Here is a 20656-nt window from a genome sequence, read left to right as displayed (position 1 = left end):
TTTGTCAGCTTAGTGGTATCCACTCCCAGTGGAATCATCATTGAGCAGTCCTACCCTCCTTCTGGAGACTTCAAAGGTCACTGTTAGGCATGGTCATGCTTCACTGCAGAACATAAACATTTTAAATGTCATTATTCAACAGATCTTGAAGAAGTGAAAGAACCATAATTTGTTATGTACATTGAGAATCCAAAACTTAATTCTTAGTTACCTGATAGAGATTCAAACCTGGAATCATGTACAGGAAACTAGATGGATCATTTCTTCTAGAATTAGTTACTACTTTATATGATCATTAATATCAGAACAAAAAGTTTAATATATATACATATAATCTTATAAATTCTGAGATAATATTTATGCCTTAAGAAAAGTGTTAAAGAGTAAAAATAAAACCAATTTATTATGAGTTTAGTGAAAATATAATTGTCTCTTAAGTTTTAGTTTTTCTTCTGTCCTATGTCAGATAACTCTTCTGACATGAAACAGAGACTTTGGATTTTAACAAGCATGCTTGAATTTAGACGAAGAGAGAACCATATTCCAACTCCAAAGCCAGTTTTAATTTTTAATCAGACTGGAACTACAAAAAGACCATTTATTATCTATCTGTAGAGAACAGCAGAAACAAACATTTGGGAAGATTTATAAAATTTTATCCTGTTGGAGATGTGACATAACAGTAGATGAATCTACTCTTCTTCTTGGGACTTTTCTCTGGATGATTTGTCCTTTTCCTTCAGATGTCTTATTTGTCCAGTTGTCTTCAGATTCCTTAGCTGGATTCCTTCATTCTCCTGAAAAGGCAAAAAGAAAACCCTACCCCAACCCTAACTTTTGGGTGGTTCCCTTTTTGTAACTTATATAAGTGAGCTTAGATCGTATGATCATACTGTTTGATGAACTATCACATCTTCTAATAAAGAGGCTTTTATTGTTTTTATTTCTCCTGAAAATTTTTTATATTCTAAAGCTGTTTCTCCTGAATTTTTTGTTTAATCTTCTAAAGCAGTAATTTTTTTTTTACATTTGATATTATATCTTCTAACCTTATAATGTAATACTGAGGTTGGTTCTCCTTTAAATTTTTCTATCTGGATCTGATTATCTCTATGATATGTTTTAATAAGTTTTTCTAAGACTTGTATCTTGGCACTCATATAAACCAACATTTTAGGGATAAAATGAGAATTATCAAAATGATAATTAGCATTGTGTCAATCCCAGTTAAGGTGATTATTCCTTCATTTAATTGTCCCATTTTTAGCCATCCATGTGTAACCATACAGAGACCTAACTCTGGCCCTTGTAATAGCATTTCTCATTTTTTAATGTGGGGGGAAAGCTCTCTTATTTTTAATTCCCCCATTAAGAATTCCTAATTTGCTCATATTCTCACTCCTTTTACTCTTTGATTGGACTTTGGGAGCTCAGCCCAGTGTTCTGCTGTGGGTCTCTGCCTCTGTTTCCATCAGTTTCTGGATGAAGGTTCTCTTGTGACATTTAAGATAGTCATCAATCTGACTACAGAGCAAGGTCAGTTCTGGCACCCACTCCACTATTGCTTGGGTCTTAGTTGGGGTTGTTCTTGTGGATTCCTGGAAATTTCTCTAGTGCCAGGATTTTTGCTAGCCCCATAATGGCTCCCTCAATTAACTTATCTCTTCCATTGCTCTGTGTCTCTGTCCTTCACTCATCTTCACTATCCCATTCCCTCAAGTTCTCTTCCCTCTGCCCCTTTTCCTCTCCTCCTCCCCTTCCACCCTCTCTTCTCCTCTGATTCCTATGCTCCCAGTTTTCTCAGGAGATCTTGGGTATTTCCTCTTCCCAAGAGGATCTATATATGTTTCTCTTACCGTTCTCCTTGTTATATAGCTTCTCTGATCATGGACTATAGGCTCTTTATCCTTTGCTTTACAGCTAGTATCCACTTATGAGTGAGTCTATACCACGCTCATCTTTCTGGGTCTGGGTTAACTCACTCAGGATGGTTTTTTTTTTTTCTTAGTTCCATTCATTTACATGCAAATTTCAAGATGTCACTGGTTTTTTTTTTACCACTGAGTAGTACTCCATTGTGTAAATGTACTACATTTTCTTTATCCATTCTTTGGTTGAGGAGCATCTAGGTTGTTATTAGGTTATGATTATGATGACAAATAATCTGCTATGAACACAGTTGAACCCTTGTAATATGATTGAGCATCATTTGGGTATATGCCAAGATGGAGATACCCACTGAAATAGCTTACCTGAGCTAATGGGAGCCACCACCTCTGGCCAGACAGGGAAGGAACCAGCATAGGATCAAACTAGGCCCTCAGAGTGTGTGTGACAATTGTTTGACTGGGTTAGACTGTGAGGCCACTGGCAGTGGATCCAAAATTTGTCCCTACTGCTTGTACTGGCCTTCTGGAACCCAATATTTTTGCAGGGATATCTTGCTCAGCCTAGATATAGTAGGGAGGGCCTTGGTCCTTCCTCAAAGCAATGTGTCTTACCATCTCTGAGGAGTGGATGGGGGTAGGGTGGGGAGAAAGTTGAAGGGAATGAGAGGAGGGGAGGGAGTGGGAACTAAGATTGGTATGTAAAAAGAAAAAAAGACAGTTTTTTTGTTTTTCTTAAATAAAATTAAAAAAGAATTCCGAAATGTCTCACTAAATTGGCTGACAATGATGGTTAAATGAGAGGCTGACTTCTGCCGCTTAGAACAATAGAAACCTGTTGCTACTTTGTGTGGCAGCATCCTGAGGAGGCTGTCCAGGGAAGGCCCACAACCCACCAGGAGAGGGAGCCCACTGTCTGAAAAATGTACACAGGGGATTGTGGAGAAAAAGCATGTGTGGGAGCTGCCTAAAGGCAGAGCTGGCTGGTGGTGAGGGACTAACTCTGACAGAGTTTGCTGCTGAGAGGCTGAAACAGAAAATCTAGAAAACCTAGTCAGTGGGGAAGTGATTCTAGAAGGAGCCCTCGTGTGCAGCTTCAGCATGTGCTTGTAGCTACAAAATGGCATTCTGTAAATTTGTTCCCCAAAAGTTGGAAACCAGATGAAGCATCATCCTAATCAGTGTTATCAATAACAACCAGGAGTCAGATATTGGTATAAACACTGAAAGAAGCAGAGCAGCAGGCTCCAGAGGCCTCTTATCTCTGAATTCTCTGGCCAAGAGGCTGAGATCCTGTCTCCACTCAACCTTGTCACTTTCAGTCTTCACTTCCCAAGTGCTGAGATTAAATTGTGAGCCACCACTGCCCAAGTTCTTTGGTTAACTAGTGGCTAACTCCACCCTCTGATCTCCAGGCAAGCTTTATTTGTCAGAACATCAAGAAAATATCACACAACATGTAAGTAATTAAAGAAACAGAGAATTAAAACAAACAAGCAAATAAACCCCACAAATCAAAAATGTGATTAGAATAAAAACAAAAAGATCTCAAGGCAAACATATTTCTCAAAAGAAATGAAGGCAGCTGAGAAGTATCTTAAATTTTGTTATTGTTAGAGATTAGGTTAAATAAAAATGAAAACTATTTTGAGGTTTCAGCTTATCCCTATAAAAATTACAATTTTTTATAAAAAATCATGAAAAAGATGTTTTTTAAAAAGGTAAGTCTGATTCACTGCTCATGGGATTGTAAACTTGTACAGTCACTTTGGAAAACAGGGTGGAGAATCTTTAGCAAGCTAAAAATTAATCTACCATATGACCCAGCTATACCACTCCTTTGCATATATCCAAAGAATTCAACATCCTACTCCACAGATACTTGCTCAGCAAAGTTTGTTGCTATTTTATTCATAATTGCTAGGAGATAGAAATAATTTAAATGTCCTTCAACTGATAAATGGATAGCGGAAATACTCATACATATTCTGGGATAATATTCAGTTGTAAAAAAAATGAAATTTGCTGGTAAATGGAGGGAATCAGAAAGGAACATATTGAGTAAGGTAACCCAGACCAAGAAAGACAAACATAATATGTTCTTTCTCATCTGTGGTTTCTTCATATGCCGATACACAACCTGGAATAACTGCAGAAACCAGAAAAGTAGAAAGGGCTATGATGGTGGATAGGCACAATAGACAGGGAGATAACAAAGTTGCTTTGTTCATGGTGACTTAACCCCACAATTGAAAAGTATCTAAGACAAAAGTTGGTACCAAGAAGTAGGTTATTGCTGTGGAGAACCTGACCATACTGTTTTTTGAAAAAGGTGGAAGACTTTGCAACTTTAGACTAGAAAAAGCAGTTGGATGCTGAAGGAAGAGCTTGATAAAACATCCTATTAGAAACCTGGGAGACAATAGTGTTGAGAGCTGTGCTGATTGGCAAGCTCCACTTCAAGAGATTTCAGAGAACTGTGTTGTAGTCAGCAATACCAGAACCATAGAGCCCTTTAGACCCATTGCACAAAAGGTGGGACTATAGGATTTGGTGTTAGCCCTTCTGTTCTTCAGTTCTGCCTTGATCAAGTATTTCCTCACTATATGGTCCCTTTCTTCCCCTTTGGATTAGTAATGAATATGCTGCATAATTGTATGTTGGAAGTATGTGACTTGCTCTTTGATTTTTCAGTGGCTTGCAATAAAGAGATTACATTGAATCTCAAAAGATCATGGTGTTTTATCACAGAACTAGAAAAATTAATTATACACCATCTTCACTTGACCAGAGGTAGAAATATGTCTTATATCCCTGTCTCATTGCACTGACAGCTGTGATTCACATCAACCTATGACCTTGATTCTGACCTATCAATTTCTATCCTATGAAAACCCACACACAATTACCTAAATATCTCAAAACCATAATTTAGCTCTCATCATGTGTGGTGAGTCTGATTAAGAATAGCCTCTCTAGGCTCATATATTTGAATGCTCAGTCACCAGGGAGTGGCGTATTTGAGAAGAAACAGAAGGATAAGAAGGTGTGGCCTTGTTCAAGGAAATGTGTAGCTTGGAATGGGCTATAGGATGTCAAATTTAAGGTCAGACGCAGCATCTCTCTCTCTTCCTGTTACTTATATGTCAGGATATACCCCTCAGTTGCTACGAGAGAGTCGTGCATGCTGCCAATGATGCTTTCATGCTACTGCCATGATGATAATGGACCAACCCTCTGAAACTGTGGGCAAGTCTCTAATTAAAGGCTTCCTTTTTAAAGACCTGCCTTGGTCATGGTGTCTCTTCACAGAAATAGAATGGACTAAAACATAATGTTACATTAAATGTATTCTGTGTTTATGGATCAGGATGAAATTCTCAATTACTGCTCCAGTGTCATTCATAATGCGAATGCTCCCTCCATGTTCCCACAATGATGATAACAGACTAGCCTTCTGAAAGTACAAGCAAGCTCCCAATTAAATGCTTCCATTTATAAGAGTTGTCTTTCTAATAATGTTTCTTCACAGCAATAGAACAGTGACTAAGACGTAATGTTATTAAGTGCACACTCTCTTCCTGTTTTCTTTTCCATGTGAGACATTCTCATTATGCAATCCAGGCTGACCTCAAAGTCTCCATCCTCCTGCATCATCTCTAGTGCTGAGATTTCAGACAAGGAGCACTATGCTCTCTTAGATTGATAACTGTTGCAGTTTGGGGGACTGAGAAGCAGAGGCCTGACTGTAGGGGGACTATTACTGCTGGAAAAGCAGAGGAAGTAGGGTGTAGACAGAGGGAGAACTCCAAACGCAAGTGAGGTCACAGCCAATCCCTTCTAAGCCTCCTTCCCTGTATACAGGATATCCTTTTCTATGAAGAGACTCTGCATGTGTGAAAAACCGTGAAAGAATTGACAGCTAGCAACAAGTTCTCCCACTAGCAACTGATCTTCCCTCAAAGAAAAATAGAGAGCGGTACAAAGCAGCTCTCATTCAAGCCCAGTTTCCTAACATCCCACCCTCCACCTCGAAGCTCCACCCACCCAAACAGCTGCAGTCTCTCTGCCACCCCTTGAACCTAGAGCATTTCACACAGGGACAAAGGCACCTTAGGATAGCACTGAATTCCTGGAGTGCAGCAGGGAATTCCAGGGTTTCCAGCACCCAGAGAGGAGACTAAAATAGGATGGGAAACTTCTTTGTCACTAGATTCCTATGCAGTTGGAGGTGGAGGAGCCTCTCTAAGAGGGGCGGGGCAGAATAGGGCTAATTGGTGTCTAAGGGATACTGTAATCAAAGATCACGCTGCTTAAGAAAAACAATTCCTTCCTGAGGAACGAAGAAGGGAATTGATCTCAGCTAATTAACTGAACCAGTGACTTAAAAATCCTCCAGGAATATCTGAGAGTTACTATGGCCCTGGGCATGAGCACTGCCTGTGCCTCCTGCCATTGTTTGAGACTCAATAGCGCGCTTAAAGGAGCTGTGTGGGTTGCTCTCCATTCTTTGCTGCCCGCTGGGACCTGGGATTTCACAGTGCAGGGCACCGTTGAGGTCTAGGGAAGCAGCAGTCCAGGGACCATCTATAGAAACCACAATGGGAGGAGGGAGGAGGTGGCCAGCCAGAGGAAGGCAGCAGGGCCTAGCCTGACGCAGCAGCAGCAGCAGCGGTGCAAAAAGCCCCCTCCAGAGATGCTGGGCGTCAAGATCCACCCTGTACTCTGCCTTCTCCACACTCGATCCCTAGGAAGATGTGGATTCCAGCCCCTCGCAGCCTCCAGCCAAGGGAGGTGCCCTCTGAGCTAGCTACGGAAGGAGGCGGGGATTGGATCATCTGAGGAGGAGAGGGAGGGACCGACGCTCCTGGAGCTGGTGGCTGCAGGCGCCCTGGGCTGCCACCGTCTCTGGGCGGAGCTGCACCCAGAGCCTGGACTGTATTGAGACCGTGTGAATGTTCGCGTGGACTAGGGCCGCGCGGGCCCCGCGCCTCCTACGGCTTGCTCCCGCGTGCAGCTGTGTATGTTCGCTTCTTGTCACTGTGCGCCGAGAGACGGAGGGACTATGAAAATGATTCATTTTCGGAGCTCCAGCGTCAAATCACTCAACCAAGAGATGAAATGCACCATTCGGATGCTGGACGACTCGGAGGTCTCCTGCCATATCCAGGTGCGGTGGCACCGGGGGAGGATGCAGGGCGAACGGTATTCTTAGGGTACAGGAGTGAGTACGGGGTCTCTGAGGGTGGACATGCGCTGGTAGGAAACCCACCTCCGCAGAGAAGCCCAGCTAGAATGCGGGATTTGCTTCAGTCCTCAAGATAGGGGCTTTGGCCCTCTATAAACGTCTGCCTTGCGTTTTCCTTTCCTCAGCCCCCTACCCTGACATGTACACTGTGCTTACTTCGCGTTGCTCCTAGGCTGAGTCGGTAGCCAGATGCCTCTTGCTTAACACTGTGTTGGTCCCTTTGGAGCCTATCCCACTAGGACATAGAAGCCGTAAGAGCCAAGGGGGACACTTGCGCGCTACCCCACGACCACCACCACTTCTTTCTCACCCACCACGTGGAAAAGGACTCCACCGGCCAGGGTTCCCCTTTTTGTTTCCCGCGCCCAGGCTGTTTGGGAACCTGCTTCTTGTACCGTCCTTTTTTCTGCCAGTAGTCTCTACTTCTCTAGTGGGGCAATGGACTTCCCAAGTTTCCTCGAAACCTTGGGCTCCAGATTCTAGAGATGGAATGCACGTTATAATTCATTTGGAGCTATCTCCAAAGAAGGTGAAGTCTGTGCTTCAAAGAAAGAAAAAGATTCATGAGGTCGTGCAGGAAGCTGGATCTTGGGTAAAATAGCTTGGAATTTGGTAACTATTCCCTGTGGTCAAGTTGGAGGAGAAGGCACATTGCTTAACTGTTTTTATTGCTCTCTTTCTAGTGAGATAAGTGTCTTTGGCCTTGCAAATATTTTGTAAGCTGCAGCGGCTGCTGCTGCTGGTAGGGTGTGTGTGTGTGTGTGTGTGTGTGTGTGTGTGTGTGTGTTGGTGCACTCACACACACTTGTGCTTCCCTTAGCTATTGTGCCAGTAGGTAGTTGTGCACTTCTCCATGACCTCATGTGGCATGCACATTCTGCAAAGCTTGCATCTGCAAAGCACTGCTGGCATCATAGTTTAAAGTCGAATTGATTATTTCTAGGATCCCCTCTTCTAGTCTAATGCATTTTAAGTTTCTAAGATCTATGCCTGTGAGAAGTGAATGGATTAGCACCTCCTAGAGGCAGACGTTCGCCTCTAGATTGCACCTGAATTGTCTAAAAAGACACTTCAATTAAAATATAATTACATCACTTTCCCCCTTCTCTCTCCTCCCCTCAGCTCCTTCCAAGACTCCACTCTCCAACTTTTCCCACGCGCCCCCAACCACACTCTCAAATCGATAGCCTCTCTTATTATTGTTGTTATATATACACAATTATATAAATACAACCTGCTGAGTGTGTTTTTACTGTAGGTCTGTATATGGTTTCAGTGCTGCCCATTTTGTATCGGATAACCAATAAGGGGACTTACCCATGGGAAAAGGTAATTCTCCCACTCCTCGGCATTCATTAATTGCCTGAAGTTCTTTGCATAGGGGTGGGACTTTGTGAAAATTCACTTTTTCTCAGTTAGTATGCTTATTGATATTACTATTGTTTGGGTCTTGTTTGTGCTGTTCCTACGAGAAACTGTTTCACAGCAGACATCCTGGTATTCAGCATCTTACAGTCTTTCTGCCACCCTCACACAGTGTCCTATGAGCCACAGATGCAGGACCCTTGAGGTAGATGTATCCTCCAGTGCTGGACTGCCCATCGTCTTTGATCTTTGGGTCGTGTCCAATGGTGATTTTACATGATGGTCTCCTTTTGCTGTAAAGAAAAGCCTCTTTAATGAAGGATGGTCCACATATTCGTCTGTGCGTAGAAGGATAAGTTTTGAATGTAATTAGGAGTTATGTTGATCTACCAAAAAATGGTAGTAGCAGGTACTCTCCTAAGATTCAAGACCTCACCAGATCTGGGAAGGTGGTTAGATTTCTAGTACCATTCAGTATTTCTCTCCTGTCTAGTGAAATTTACATTCACATTGTTGCATCTTTATAGATATCTACTCCTGCTGGTCACTGTTGTGGCTCCTGAAAGTCACAGGTCAAGGGGAGACCACTCACTAGTAGTTTTCCTCCTTTGCTGGTTGGCCGTGTCAAACCTGAAACAGGCTTGAGTCTTTTAGGAAGAGGGGTCTTGTAGTGAGAAGGAACTTCAGCTGAGAAAAAGCCCATCTAATTGTCCTGTGGAAAAGCATCTTGAGCATTTTGATTGACGATTAAAGTCAGAGCGGCGGTGCCACCCATGGACTCTGGTTCATCTCCTAGGTTCTTTAACACAGCAAGCTCAGCAAGCTCTGAGGAGCAAAGCAGTAAGAACTGCTCTTCCTGGCCATTGCTTCAGTTTCTGCCCCTAGCTTTTGGGCCTGCTTGAGTTCCTGCACTATTTTCCTAAGTGATGGACCCTTACCTGGGAGTGGAAGCAAATTAAACCCTTTTGTCTCCAAGTTGGAGGTTTTACTACAGCTTTAAAAGCCCTATTAAAACACTTTTCTTGGAAGTTTCCATAGTATTTCCTGGTACGAAGGAAACTAAAGCATAGCAAGGATTTTAGATCAGATTCATCTTGAATAAAAATAATCTGAGTCCTGCATCCTAAGTGTACAATAGGGACTTACCTTCCACTTCTGAGAGGCAACAGTGGTAACAGCAGTATTGTATACTGTTTTGGGGATCACTCGGCCTAACCTAACCAATTATTCAAAGGGAGGTTGCTCATACCTACCTAAATCCCTAGGGTTCTGTTAGTCTGTAGTTCTTGTGGAGACATTGTGAACCACTGTGTGTGTATTTGTGTGTGTGTGTGTTTATGTATAATTTTAGGTAACTATAAAATAATAAGGCTTTATCAAATAACTTTGATGGTTTTTGTCACCTCTCATTTCTTTTGCTTTTGTAATGACCTCCCTCTCGCCTTCCCAGTCGGAGCCCCCTCCCCATTTTTCTGTTTTTCCCTTCATTATATTGTTATTCCTCTCTCAACTCCTCCTGCTCTGTGTTGCCATAATGCTTTCCTGGTTTCTATAATTACTCCATGTTACATACTTACTTCTGACGATTCGGAGCTGGGAATGTCAAATGAGAGATAAATAGTGAGTGATATCTTTCTTTCTGGGTCTGGGTTACTTCATTAATATAATCTTTTCTAGGTCCATCCGTTTATCTTCAAATTTCATGACTTCACTTTTTTCTTTACAGATGAATAGTATTCCATAGTGTGTGTGTGTGTGTGTGTGTGTGTGTGTGTGTGTTCCTTTATTTTCATTATTCATTGAGGGACAGCAAGATTGTTTTCATTTCCTAGCTTTCTTGAATAGGGCATCAGTGATCAAGACTGAATAAGTATCTATGGAGTAGGATATCAAGTCCTTTGGACATATGACAAGGAGTGATATGACTGAATCATGTGGTAAATTTATTTTTAGTGTTTTATTTTGTTTTGTTTGTTGAGGATTCTCCATACTGATAATCAGAGTACTTGCACCAATATGCATTCCCACCAACAGTGAATGAATGAGAATTCCCTTTTCCTTAGACTCACCAGACTCTATTGCCAGTTGATTGGTTGATCTTAACCATTTTGACTGAGTGGGGTGAGATGAAACCTCAAAATTGCTTTCATTTGTATCTCTCTAACTGCTAAGCTTGATATATTTGGGGGTTATGTCATAGTCATTCTTATTTCCTGTATTGAGAACTCTCTGTTTAGAACTCTAGGCAATTTTTTTTTTAATTATTGGCCCTATGAATTGAGCTGGCCATGGGAAGGGTCATTAACTGCCAAAAAGAATGGGACAGAGAAGTGCCCTGCTTGCACAGAAGAGGCAAGGGTGAATGAGTGAGACACGAGAGCAGGTATGCCCATTAAAACAGATTTTAGTTGCAGGGTGGGTGCCCATTTGAGCCTGGAGGGGTGGTACTAATGGCGAAGTTCCAGGAGCTAGTGTAGGTGGTGGCATTATCTGGAAGGCCTTCTGTAAGCTGGTCTTGATCCAGACAGCAGAGGTGACCTGTAAAATAACCTTGAAAATGGGTGGGGTCAAAGTAGGCTCTGGAGACTGTTAGTTTTTACCAGACCAGATTTCTGATACAGCAGCAGAACTTTTTCCAGAAACCTGTAGGTATCTCTAAGACAACTGGAACAGATTTACATCTTGGTGTCATAGCAGAAGGCTATGGCTTTAGGTAAAAAGGCATGAACATTTTAGAAGAAAATTAAAGGAATTTGGAAACTCTGAACCTCTGAAGATACATCTGAAACCTGTTAATGTAGAACTATGAAGCCTGTGAAAGAGGCACACCTATTTGTATTTTTAACAGGAAACTTAACAAATGAAGTAATGAGGTACCAGTACTCTAAGTCTTCAAATGCCGTTAGACATATCTGAAAGGGATAAATTAATGAACGGAAGTGAAACAGCATTTTTAGCTACACAGGCAATCCCAAGTCTCTCTGTAGTTTTTGGTAGACACCAGTCTTAGAAGTAGTACTTGCCTTTAGCTGTTGAGTCCTGGAGGCCTGAAAATTTTCCTGTCGGGGATCTAGTTCAGTTTACCTGTCTTGGCAGGATGAGATGACAATACCTTAGTGTAGTGTCCAGGAAGCTGATAAGGTGGAAGACAGCTTTTTGCTGTGTGGGTGGCTTTCCCATATCCAAAAGCAAGCCACCAGGAAGAATCTCCAGGCAGGTCTTCTGTAACCTTTCATCTTCTTGGAGGAGCTAGAGGATGCTGGCATGTCTTTCTGCCATAAGAAACTCTTTTGTAAGATTCCATACTCTCAGATCTGTAAAGGCACTTGAGAATCAGGGTACCATTACCTGTCAGGTATATCCAAATTAGACATATATGTTAAGTTTAGACATATAGTTTATTCTGTCCTGTACAGCTTACCAGTGCTAGTAGAGGCAAGAATACTAGAGATAATACTTTCATAAGCCAAAGTATATTGGAGGCAGAATGTCCCCTTGGTAGGTCCAGAGCATGTAGATTCTCTTACCAAAGACGGCACTGAGGTTTTTACTTTGAGCTCAACCAAAAATGGTGGCTATCCATGTGTTTCTGTTTCTGAAGAGCTGTTGTAATAATCTGGAGCTATAATGTTACAGATTGTAGAACAAGCACACATACACACACTGACATAAAACAAGCACACTGTGGCTACACACGTATATTATTTACACACATGTATTAACAGACAGACGAACAAAACTTTTATTTTAGGAAACTGTGTCAGTTGGAAAACTTAAACATTTTGGAATAGACAAACAGCAAACAGCTAGAGAAGTGGGAAGGGGATTGGGAAGGGGTAGTGGGAGTGGGAGTACAGCATCCAGAATCCATGGGCCTATGGAGGGCTTGTTTGTTTTACACCAGCAAAAAAAATTTTAGATGTTAAAGGACATAAGGTGTCAGATATCCCTAATTTAAAAAGATTTTGTAGAAGACAACCCAAGGGTGTTTGAAGATCAGGCCTCAAAATGTTAAGTGTTCCTTTTTTACGCTCATGCCAGGACTCAGGACTCAAAGCCTAGAGTGATGTCTCCATTGTGGTAGACTTTGGGTCAAAAAAATCAGAGGGGTGTGAGAAATTCCTTAATAGGACTTATTCTGATAACAGAACCCCATAGAGACAAACAGGTCCTTGTCCTCTGGGACAAGCCAGGTCCTTGTACTGGTTAGGTCAGGCAGTCAGGTAAGGTGTCTGGCATGGCCCTGTCTTTCACAAGACAGCCTGAATTGTGTGACGCCTTGAGCCTCTAAGGCAATGACTTGGAACTGAGAACTTACCCATATGAAGCCAATCCTAGCCTGACAGAGAGCAAGTGTGGGTAATATTCAGGAGCAGACTCAGGAAGGTGTAATCTTCTGATCTTCTGTAGTCTTCTGATCACGTGTAATCTCTGATTTAACAGGCTACTAATATTCTGTATTTACCCTTGGTTTCAACTAGCATAAAATCATATGCCAGGAAATTAACTGTTTATAGAGGAAAAATGCCTGTGTCACTAAAACTAGCTTCAGAGAGGAAAAAGTCTCACCTGGGCACCCTGCTGGAGTCAAAAACAAGATAACCACAAGAGATTCCTTTTAACTCAACTGGCTAGATACTAAAGCAAATCATGCCTACAGGTTAGTATAGCTACCAAGACTGTGTTCCCAGCCACAAGCAAATTTCACAGCCATGCCCCCTCTGATCCATAAGGGGCCTCTTTGCCAGATCCACCAATTTCTTGTGACTCTGTGAAAATGCATGCTTGATACTATTATTACTGACAATGGGATTGTTTACTTGTCTGTATGCCTACATAAACTGAAAGCTTTGTGGAGATCACCTTTTTTTTTAGCCCTTATGCCTGATGTGTTGCCCTTATGCCTGGAGCCCCTATTCTTCTTCTCCCTTCTCTCATCTTCCCTCAAGCAATAAAAACCATGCATGTAAAAGGTGCCGGGGTCAGTCAGTTAGTTCCACCTCTCAGATCTCATTCCCAAGCCAGTTCTTGCATGTTGTAGAAGTCCTGTTCTGAACCTAGAGAGTGCTGAGGCTGGTACTCAGTAGCTCTTAATGCTTGTTTTCTTAACCCATTTGCTTGGAATGCATTTTTCTAGCCTTTAAGATGTTACATATCTTTTAAACTGATTCCTGTAGACAACAGATACATGGATTTTCATTCCTTAATACATTCATCTAACTTGTTTCTTTTGATTGGAGAGTTCAGACCATTAATATTTAGAGTTATTATAGAAAGTGTATATAACTTGCATTTTATGATGCTTTGTGTTCTTAGTTGTGCTTTCTATTTCACTAAATTATAGCTTCATTTATTTCTATCTAGAATTTCTTGGTTGTGCTTATTCTTCTCCTCAATTCTGAGCATTGCTGGAAGCTGGTATTCCAGACCTGATTGGATGCCACAATCCAAATGCCACTGAGAAATATTCCCACTCCCAACAAATACTGGATTTTTCTTTAAGACAACTATACTTACATGCAGTTACATTCTACACACTGTGTTTTTAGGATTCAGACCAGATAATCTTCAAATTATCCCTAGGAATTAAAAGATGAACTGTGAACCAAAAAAAAAAAAAAAGAGGAGATTGCCTGCCTATGCTCTGATTACAGACTGTGATGTTCAAAGGACATGTGGGTTCCCAAACATTATCACAAGCAGTATTGATTCTGGTGGGCACTACACAGTGTGCTTTTGTTGTAATATGAGTTTTGTAGCTCTTTAAATTTGTGATTTTCCTTACAAACATAGAACAAAAGGGGAGGAGCATTTCAGAAAAAAAGAAAGTGTAGCTCATTCATAAGATAATTTTTGCATAGTTTAGGTAATTCAGATAGTTGCATTTTCAAAGATGAATTAAAGTTTTTTAAAAATCTCATTTCAATTTTATGCAATTAATATTTGTTAAATATCTTCCATATGTCAAGCACAGAGCTAGGACTAAAAATATTTTTTAAAATTGTTTAAGAAACCGTTGATCAGTTTGGGAAAGATGAACAAAATTTTTTATTTAAGAACAAAATGGCACATATACATGACATAAAGACTGTTGTATTCAGGTTTAAAACCAAGAGGAGGCATCTGTACAAGACTGGAGATTACTAAGAATGTCCAGTTATAAATGAAGCTGGTAAATAATTAAAGGATCAGCTGGCAGTATCTACAGGCAGGTTAGAAATCTAAGGGTCGTTTTAATTATCTTCTTCAGAATCTCATTTGAAAAGGAGCATAGAAGATTGCCAGTTGACTTCTATTTATCTTTTTATATTTTTTCTTGATGCAATAGCCTAGGCATAAATAATAAACTGGATGTGGGAATGAAAGCTGACTCAGAGTCCAAAATGATTAGAATTAGTGACTAAAATATAGACAAAAGCCCTTTCGAGGACTACTCACATATGTGTGTGGATCAGCACATTCTATATCATGTCTCATGCTACCATTTAGAGTATGATTATTCAAAGGCAGGGAAGATAGTTAGCCATAACAGATCATGGCTAATGCCTAATGTCTTAGTTTGGGTTTTTATTGCTATGAAGAGACATCATAACCATGATGACTCTTATTAAAAAAAACAGTTAGTTGGGGCTATCTTACATTTTCAGAGGTTTGGCCCATTATCATGATTGTATGACATGATGATCATAGGAAAAAAGAGTGTTGGAGAAGTATTTAAGAGTTCTTATATCTTGTTGACAGGCAACAGAAAGTGGTCTGTTTCAGTGTGTGAAGCTTGAGCATAGGAGACCTTAAAACCCACCCCCAAAGTGACAGACTTCCTTCAATAAGGCCATTCCTATGCCAACAAGGCCACACTTCCACTAATACCACTCCCCTTGTAGACATTTTCTTTTAAACTACCACAGCTAGATTAGTTACCTCGCATTCTAGAAGTACAAACTGCTGTATTAAGACCTAGGCCTTGATTTTTAGAGTTAACCTAGAATCTCAGTGTTGACTGAGTAAGATCTTCACACACAAGCAGAAAGTCCAATATATTTTACTAATGAAAATCATAAAAAATTAACCTCTTAAAATTAATTAGCCCTATTTATATAAGTTGGCTACTTATTAAAAATAATTCTGCTTTGGTACATCTATGCAAAGATAGATTTTATTATTTTGTGTGCACCCTGTTGACTATTGGTCTGAAAGTTGTGTAAATTCTTATTATCTGAAACTGAACGTTACACAGGCAATGTGGTATTCCTAAATTCTCATATTTTGCAAAATTATCATAGAGTAATATGTTTTGAGTTTAGGTTTGTTTTCTCTGTACTAAATCATACAGTTATTTTGCTTTTGAAGTTTCTCTAATGGTTTGTTTAAACTGATGTCTGTCCACTGAAAACTGGTTTTTTGTTTGTTTAAGTATAAGATAAAGACAGTGCTAGTGAAGCCATGGGTCTTGGAGAAGTACCTACAACTACCTCTTTACTAAACCAGTATAAATCATAACTACACTCTAAATATTTGTTTATATACTCCCAAATAAGTGTAACCATCAACCCTCATCAAGGAAAATCTCTTTGCAACAATTAGAGACCACTACAGAAAACCATAACTAATCAAAATGCAGAGTTGTGGAGCCTAGTCCCGTGGGATACATCTACAAAACAACTCCTGTACCCAAGCCTTGGGGATCATTGTGGAAGAGGGGCTGAAGAGATTGTAAGAGCCAGATCAGGAGTTTGTTGTGAACTTTCTTTCTCTCTCTCCAAGTAATGTCGGAAAGCTAGGGACATAAAGTCTTACTGACATGACTACCTATAATATGAACTGAAAAAGAATGATACCATTAGACATGCCAAAATGGACAGTTGATAACCACGGGAGGCCTCAGTCCTACACAAAGAACTCCAAATAACTAACAGATGCTCAGAAAGGGAGAAATAGTCTTCCCCAGGAAAGAATATAACAATTGGTTATTTAATACTAAATGTTCAGCCCCCAAAATATGTAGAAGTGACAGTATAGAAACATGTTGTATTTAGAAATTTGTATGCATATACATATATACATGTAACAATAATCAGGAAAAAAAGCCATGAAATTAACGGACAGCAAAGAAGGTTATATGGAAGGGTATGGAAAGAGGAAAATCATTTAAATTTATTATAATTTCAAAAGGAAAAAGTAAAATAAAAAAACCCAACAACATAACATCACTCCAGTGTTAAGAGAAAGCAAATGGAAATCACAGAACTGTTACCTTCTGCTTTCTTCAGTATCAGTACACATTCACACATAAGCTCATCTATCTGCATGTTGGCATCTTATATAGCTACATAGTCTCCTTTGTGTAGTCGCGTGATAGAGGTATTGCTTAGAGTTTGAAATTTCAAAGTAATCCTCATATAATTACAAGAAGACAAACATAAAAATAATGTCAATATAATTCTTGTCTATATTCTAAAATGTTATACCACGTAGTCTTAAGGAAGATTCTGCAAGTTAGTTCAGTTCTGATAATGTCAGACCCTGGTATTTGAGGCCCTCTAAAAAATTAAGAGAACATAATGTTTTGAAACTGAGCACGAGCTCCAATATAGCTTGACACTTTTTTTTTCTTAAGGCATAGGGAAAAGAGTAATAAAATCACTAGAGTTAGGAGAAAAAAAATAAAAGACAAAATGTTATGTTCTTTCATCTCACCTGGAGCCTTTCCTGGGGTAACTTCACCTTTTGAGTTTTCAAACCTCAAGGGAGATGTGTTTCTCCAGATGAATGTCCTGCCACGTGATTGAGGGACACCTTGAGTGGTACTTTTTGCTTCCATGTTTGGAAAGAGTTTTTCCACCAGGTGTAGATGGCACCATCTTTCTCAGTGCTGATTAAAAAGGATAAAGAGAGGGAAAGTTTCCTGTAATTCAAGGGCAGCTACAGAAGCTGAGTTTGCAGGTCCAGCTGCGATGTGGCCACCTGAGAACAGCAGATTTAACTGTTAATAAGAACAAAGCAGACTTAAGCATATGCCCCAAAGAGGAGGATGGCTCCGGTTTCTCTTCAAATTGTACCTTCGTTAGAGAAAGTGTATCTTTTAATTCTATTATCCAATTTATTCTGTTTTTTTAAAAAAAATATTCTCACCAGACTTTTCTTGAATATGCTCATTGATGAGAAAATACTAGGTTTTTTTTTTCTTTCAATATATTAAAGAACTTTGAGATAGAAACATTTTCTTGGTGTTACTAGAAATAAAATGGAGAAAGGAGACAAGATTCAGGTTTGTACCTTTAGGGTATTCCACTATTAAGGAAGAATTCAATACTTAAAAAAATACCTCCATCCATCCACCTACCTTTTCCAAAGCAAACATTTTTCCCAGGGAATATTAGACTTTGTAAGTCCTCAACTAAGTTTTTAAACTTCTGTATGCTCTTTCCTTGTATTATAAAATGTGACTTCAAGATAAATCACAAGTATCACTTTCTGCCAGATTTCCACCCTGTCTTCGTTCCAGGAGCAGTTATTTCATTGGAACAGTGCTCTAATGCAGCCTGAAAGAACAAGTGGACTTTTGGAGAGAAGGATGTGTGATATACATTTTAAAAAAAAATTAAAAAGTAGCCATTGTCTAAAAAAATGCGCAGTATTAAGGAGTGTAGTTTGAAGGACATTCTAGGAAGAGGCCAAAAATAAGGAAAGACTTGTCATTTATGGGGAATTGAAAGACTTGTACCACAGTTTATAAAATACAGCAGAATGTTGGCTATTCTCTGCTGAAGTAGATAGTATAGTATATAATAAGAATCCTAAAAGCATTATTGGCCATTTTAGTAGGGAGGAAAAAAGATTACTTATCAAGAAATGGTTTGCTGGGGCCAAAGAGAATTGAAGAAGGGTTTCTTCTGAGTATTTGTTGGGTAACACTATGCATGGGGACTTGTGAATAACTGTCTGCTTACCGGATCAGACCAGTGATAGATACCAAAGTCCTACTTGGGTAACCCCTGAGTTGTATTGGCGTTACTTATAGAAGCAAGAATGACTTCAGGCTTCACTTTAAGGTCTAGTATTTCATCTTCATTCGAACATCCTATGTCTTAATGTACTTCCCTCCAATATGAAATGTTTTACCTCTGAGGAAAGTACTACACAACAGTGGAATAGCTCATATTTCTGTGGCTACGGGTAAGAGTTTTTAAATGTTCTGCGTCAGGCTTTCAATGTCTTAATGCTTTTTGTAAAGGAAAATCCCAGGGACACTAGAGTTTGTAATTCTTAACTAAGATATTAAGTTCAAGCCAGGTGTTGGTAGCACTTGCCTTTAATCTCAGTACTTGGGGAGCAGAGGCAGGTGGATCTCTGAGTTTGAGGCCAGTCTGTCTACAGAGCGAGTTCCAGGACAGCTAGGACTAAACAGAGAAACCTTGTGTCAAAAAACAGCAACAGAAAGTTTTTAAGCTCTGCCTCCAGCATGAGCGAACCTATCAATCAAACAAGTCATTATTCTTGTTTGTTTGCTTTCATTATTTTTAATTTTTTTTACATTCAGACCACATTTTCCCCTCCCTCCTCTCCTATGATTCTCCCTCACCACCACTGCTGCTACCTCTCCCTGGCAGCCGCCCATCCACTCCCCCTCTTTTTCTCTCCAGAAAAGGGCAGGCTTCCCATGGATGTCGATCAAGCATGGTATATCAAGTTTTAGTTAGACTAGGTACCTACCCAATATGAGGGAAAAGGCCACAAAAACAAATAACACATTCAGAAAAAGTATTTGAGCACACAGATGTGGATTTATTCCACATTGACTAAAGGTCAGAAAGTTCAGGCCTATTCTTGCTTCTTCAAGGTTATTATCAGAAGATTGGAGCCAGCCTGTGGCTACTAAACAGGATGTTTTCACTTGGGATGTGGTTACTTGATGTTTTAGGTATTTGAGATGATCACTTTGTTTGTTCCTTGCATTTGAGCAAAATAGTTTGTTGTTGTTGTTGTTGTTGTTTTTTTTTTTTTGTCTTCTCCCTCCTCTTTGGATTGGGATATATAAAGCCTATGAAAATTAAATGTGGGAGGATTCATTCACTGGGTTGCCCTTCCAACTCTATTCTGTGTCTCTGTCTATTTCTTTTGTGTCTCTGTTTTTTCTGCCTAACATCTCTAATCCACACACACCCCTACCCTGGAATGTAAGAACCTGTCCAGGTTGGACCCGACAAGACAGCCCCAGCCCCCATTGTTAGGAGTCCCACGAGAAGACCGAGCTATACAACTGTAACATACATGCAGAGAGCCTAGGTCAGTCCTATGAAGGCTCCATGCTTGTCAGTTGAGTCTCTGTGGGCCCCTATGATTAGTTGATTCTGTGGGTTTTATTGTGGTGTTCTTGATCACAATGGTTTGTACAATCCTCCTTCACCTTCTTCCTGAGAATTCCCTGAGCTCCACCTAATGCTTGGCAGTAGGGTTTGCATCAGTTTCTGTCAGTTGCTAGATGAAGTCTTGGATGACAACTGAGCTAGGCACCAATCTATAACTATAGCAATATATATCATTAGGAATCATTAATTGATACTTTTTCTTTATTTTTTTGTGGCCAGTAGTATTTGAGCTCTCAAGCCTCTGGGTCCTGGCTCTGCAGAATGTGATGGAGTGGGTTCCTCCTCATGGCATGGTTCTCTAGCTAGAGTAGTCATTTGTTGACTACTACCATGATTTCTGCACCAACTTTCCTACAGCACATCTTGTAGGCAGGAAAAATTGTATGTCAAAGGTTTTATGGCTAGAGTGGTGTCCCAGTCTCTCCACTGGAAGTCTTGCCTGGTTATATGAAATGGCCAGTTTATCCTGCACTGATACAAGTCTTAGCTAGGGTTGCCCTCATAGATTCCTAGGCGTTTCCATTGGACTAGATTTTTAGCTCATCCCTAAGATGCTGCCAAGTTCTAATTATTGTCGCTCCCAGCATTCTCTTCTTCCATCATCCCCCAACCTGATACCTCCTGTTCCCATGCCCACCCCCAAAACATCCCCCTCCCACCTCTTCCATCCACCCTTGATGTCTGTTCTATTTCCCCCTTCCAGGGAGATTCATATGCCACCACCACCACCACTTGAGCTCTTGCTGTTATTTACCTTTTCTGGGTCTGTGGATTGTAGCTTGGCTATT

The 20656-nt window shown here is 40.3% G+C and overlaps 1 protein-coding gene across 2 annotated transcripts in view; it reads left to right on the top strand.

Annotated features, from left to right (window-relative positions):
• Positions 1-6643: 6643 nt before the first annotated feature.
• Positions 6644-20656, top strand: part of Frmd3 (FERM domain containing 3) — a 194495-nt gene continuing 180482 nt past the window's right edge. For both annotated transcript variants that reach the window (XM_057785155.1, XM_057785154.1), the window contains exon 1: positions 6644-7056. In XM_057785155.1, coding sequence (XP_057641138.1) covers positions 6910-7056 — 147 coding nt within the window. In that variant the 5' untranslated portion in view covers positions 6644-6909. The remainder of the gene's footprint in view (positions 7057-20656) is intronic.

This window comes from Chionomys nivalis, chromosome 11 (assembly GCF_950005125.1).
Source record: "Chionomys nivalis chromosome 11, mChiNiv1.1, whole genome shotgun sequence".
NCBI classification, from domain to species: Eukaryota; Metazoa; Chordata; class Mammalia; order Rodentia; family Cricetidae; genus Chionomys; species Chionomys nivalis.
Note: the sequence above shows the minus strand (reverse complement) of the source record. Positions and strands in the feature narration are given on the sequence as shown.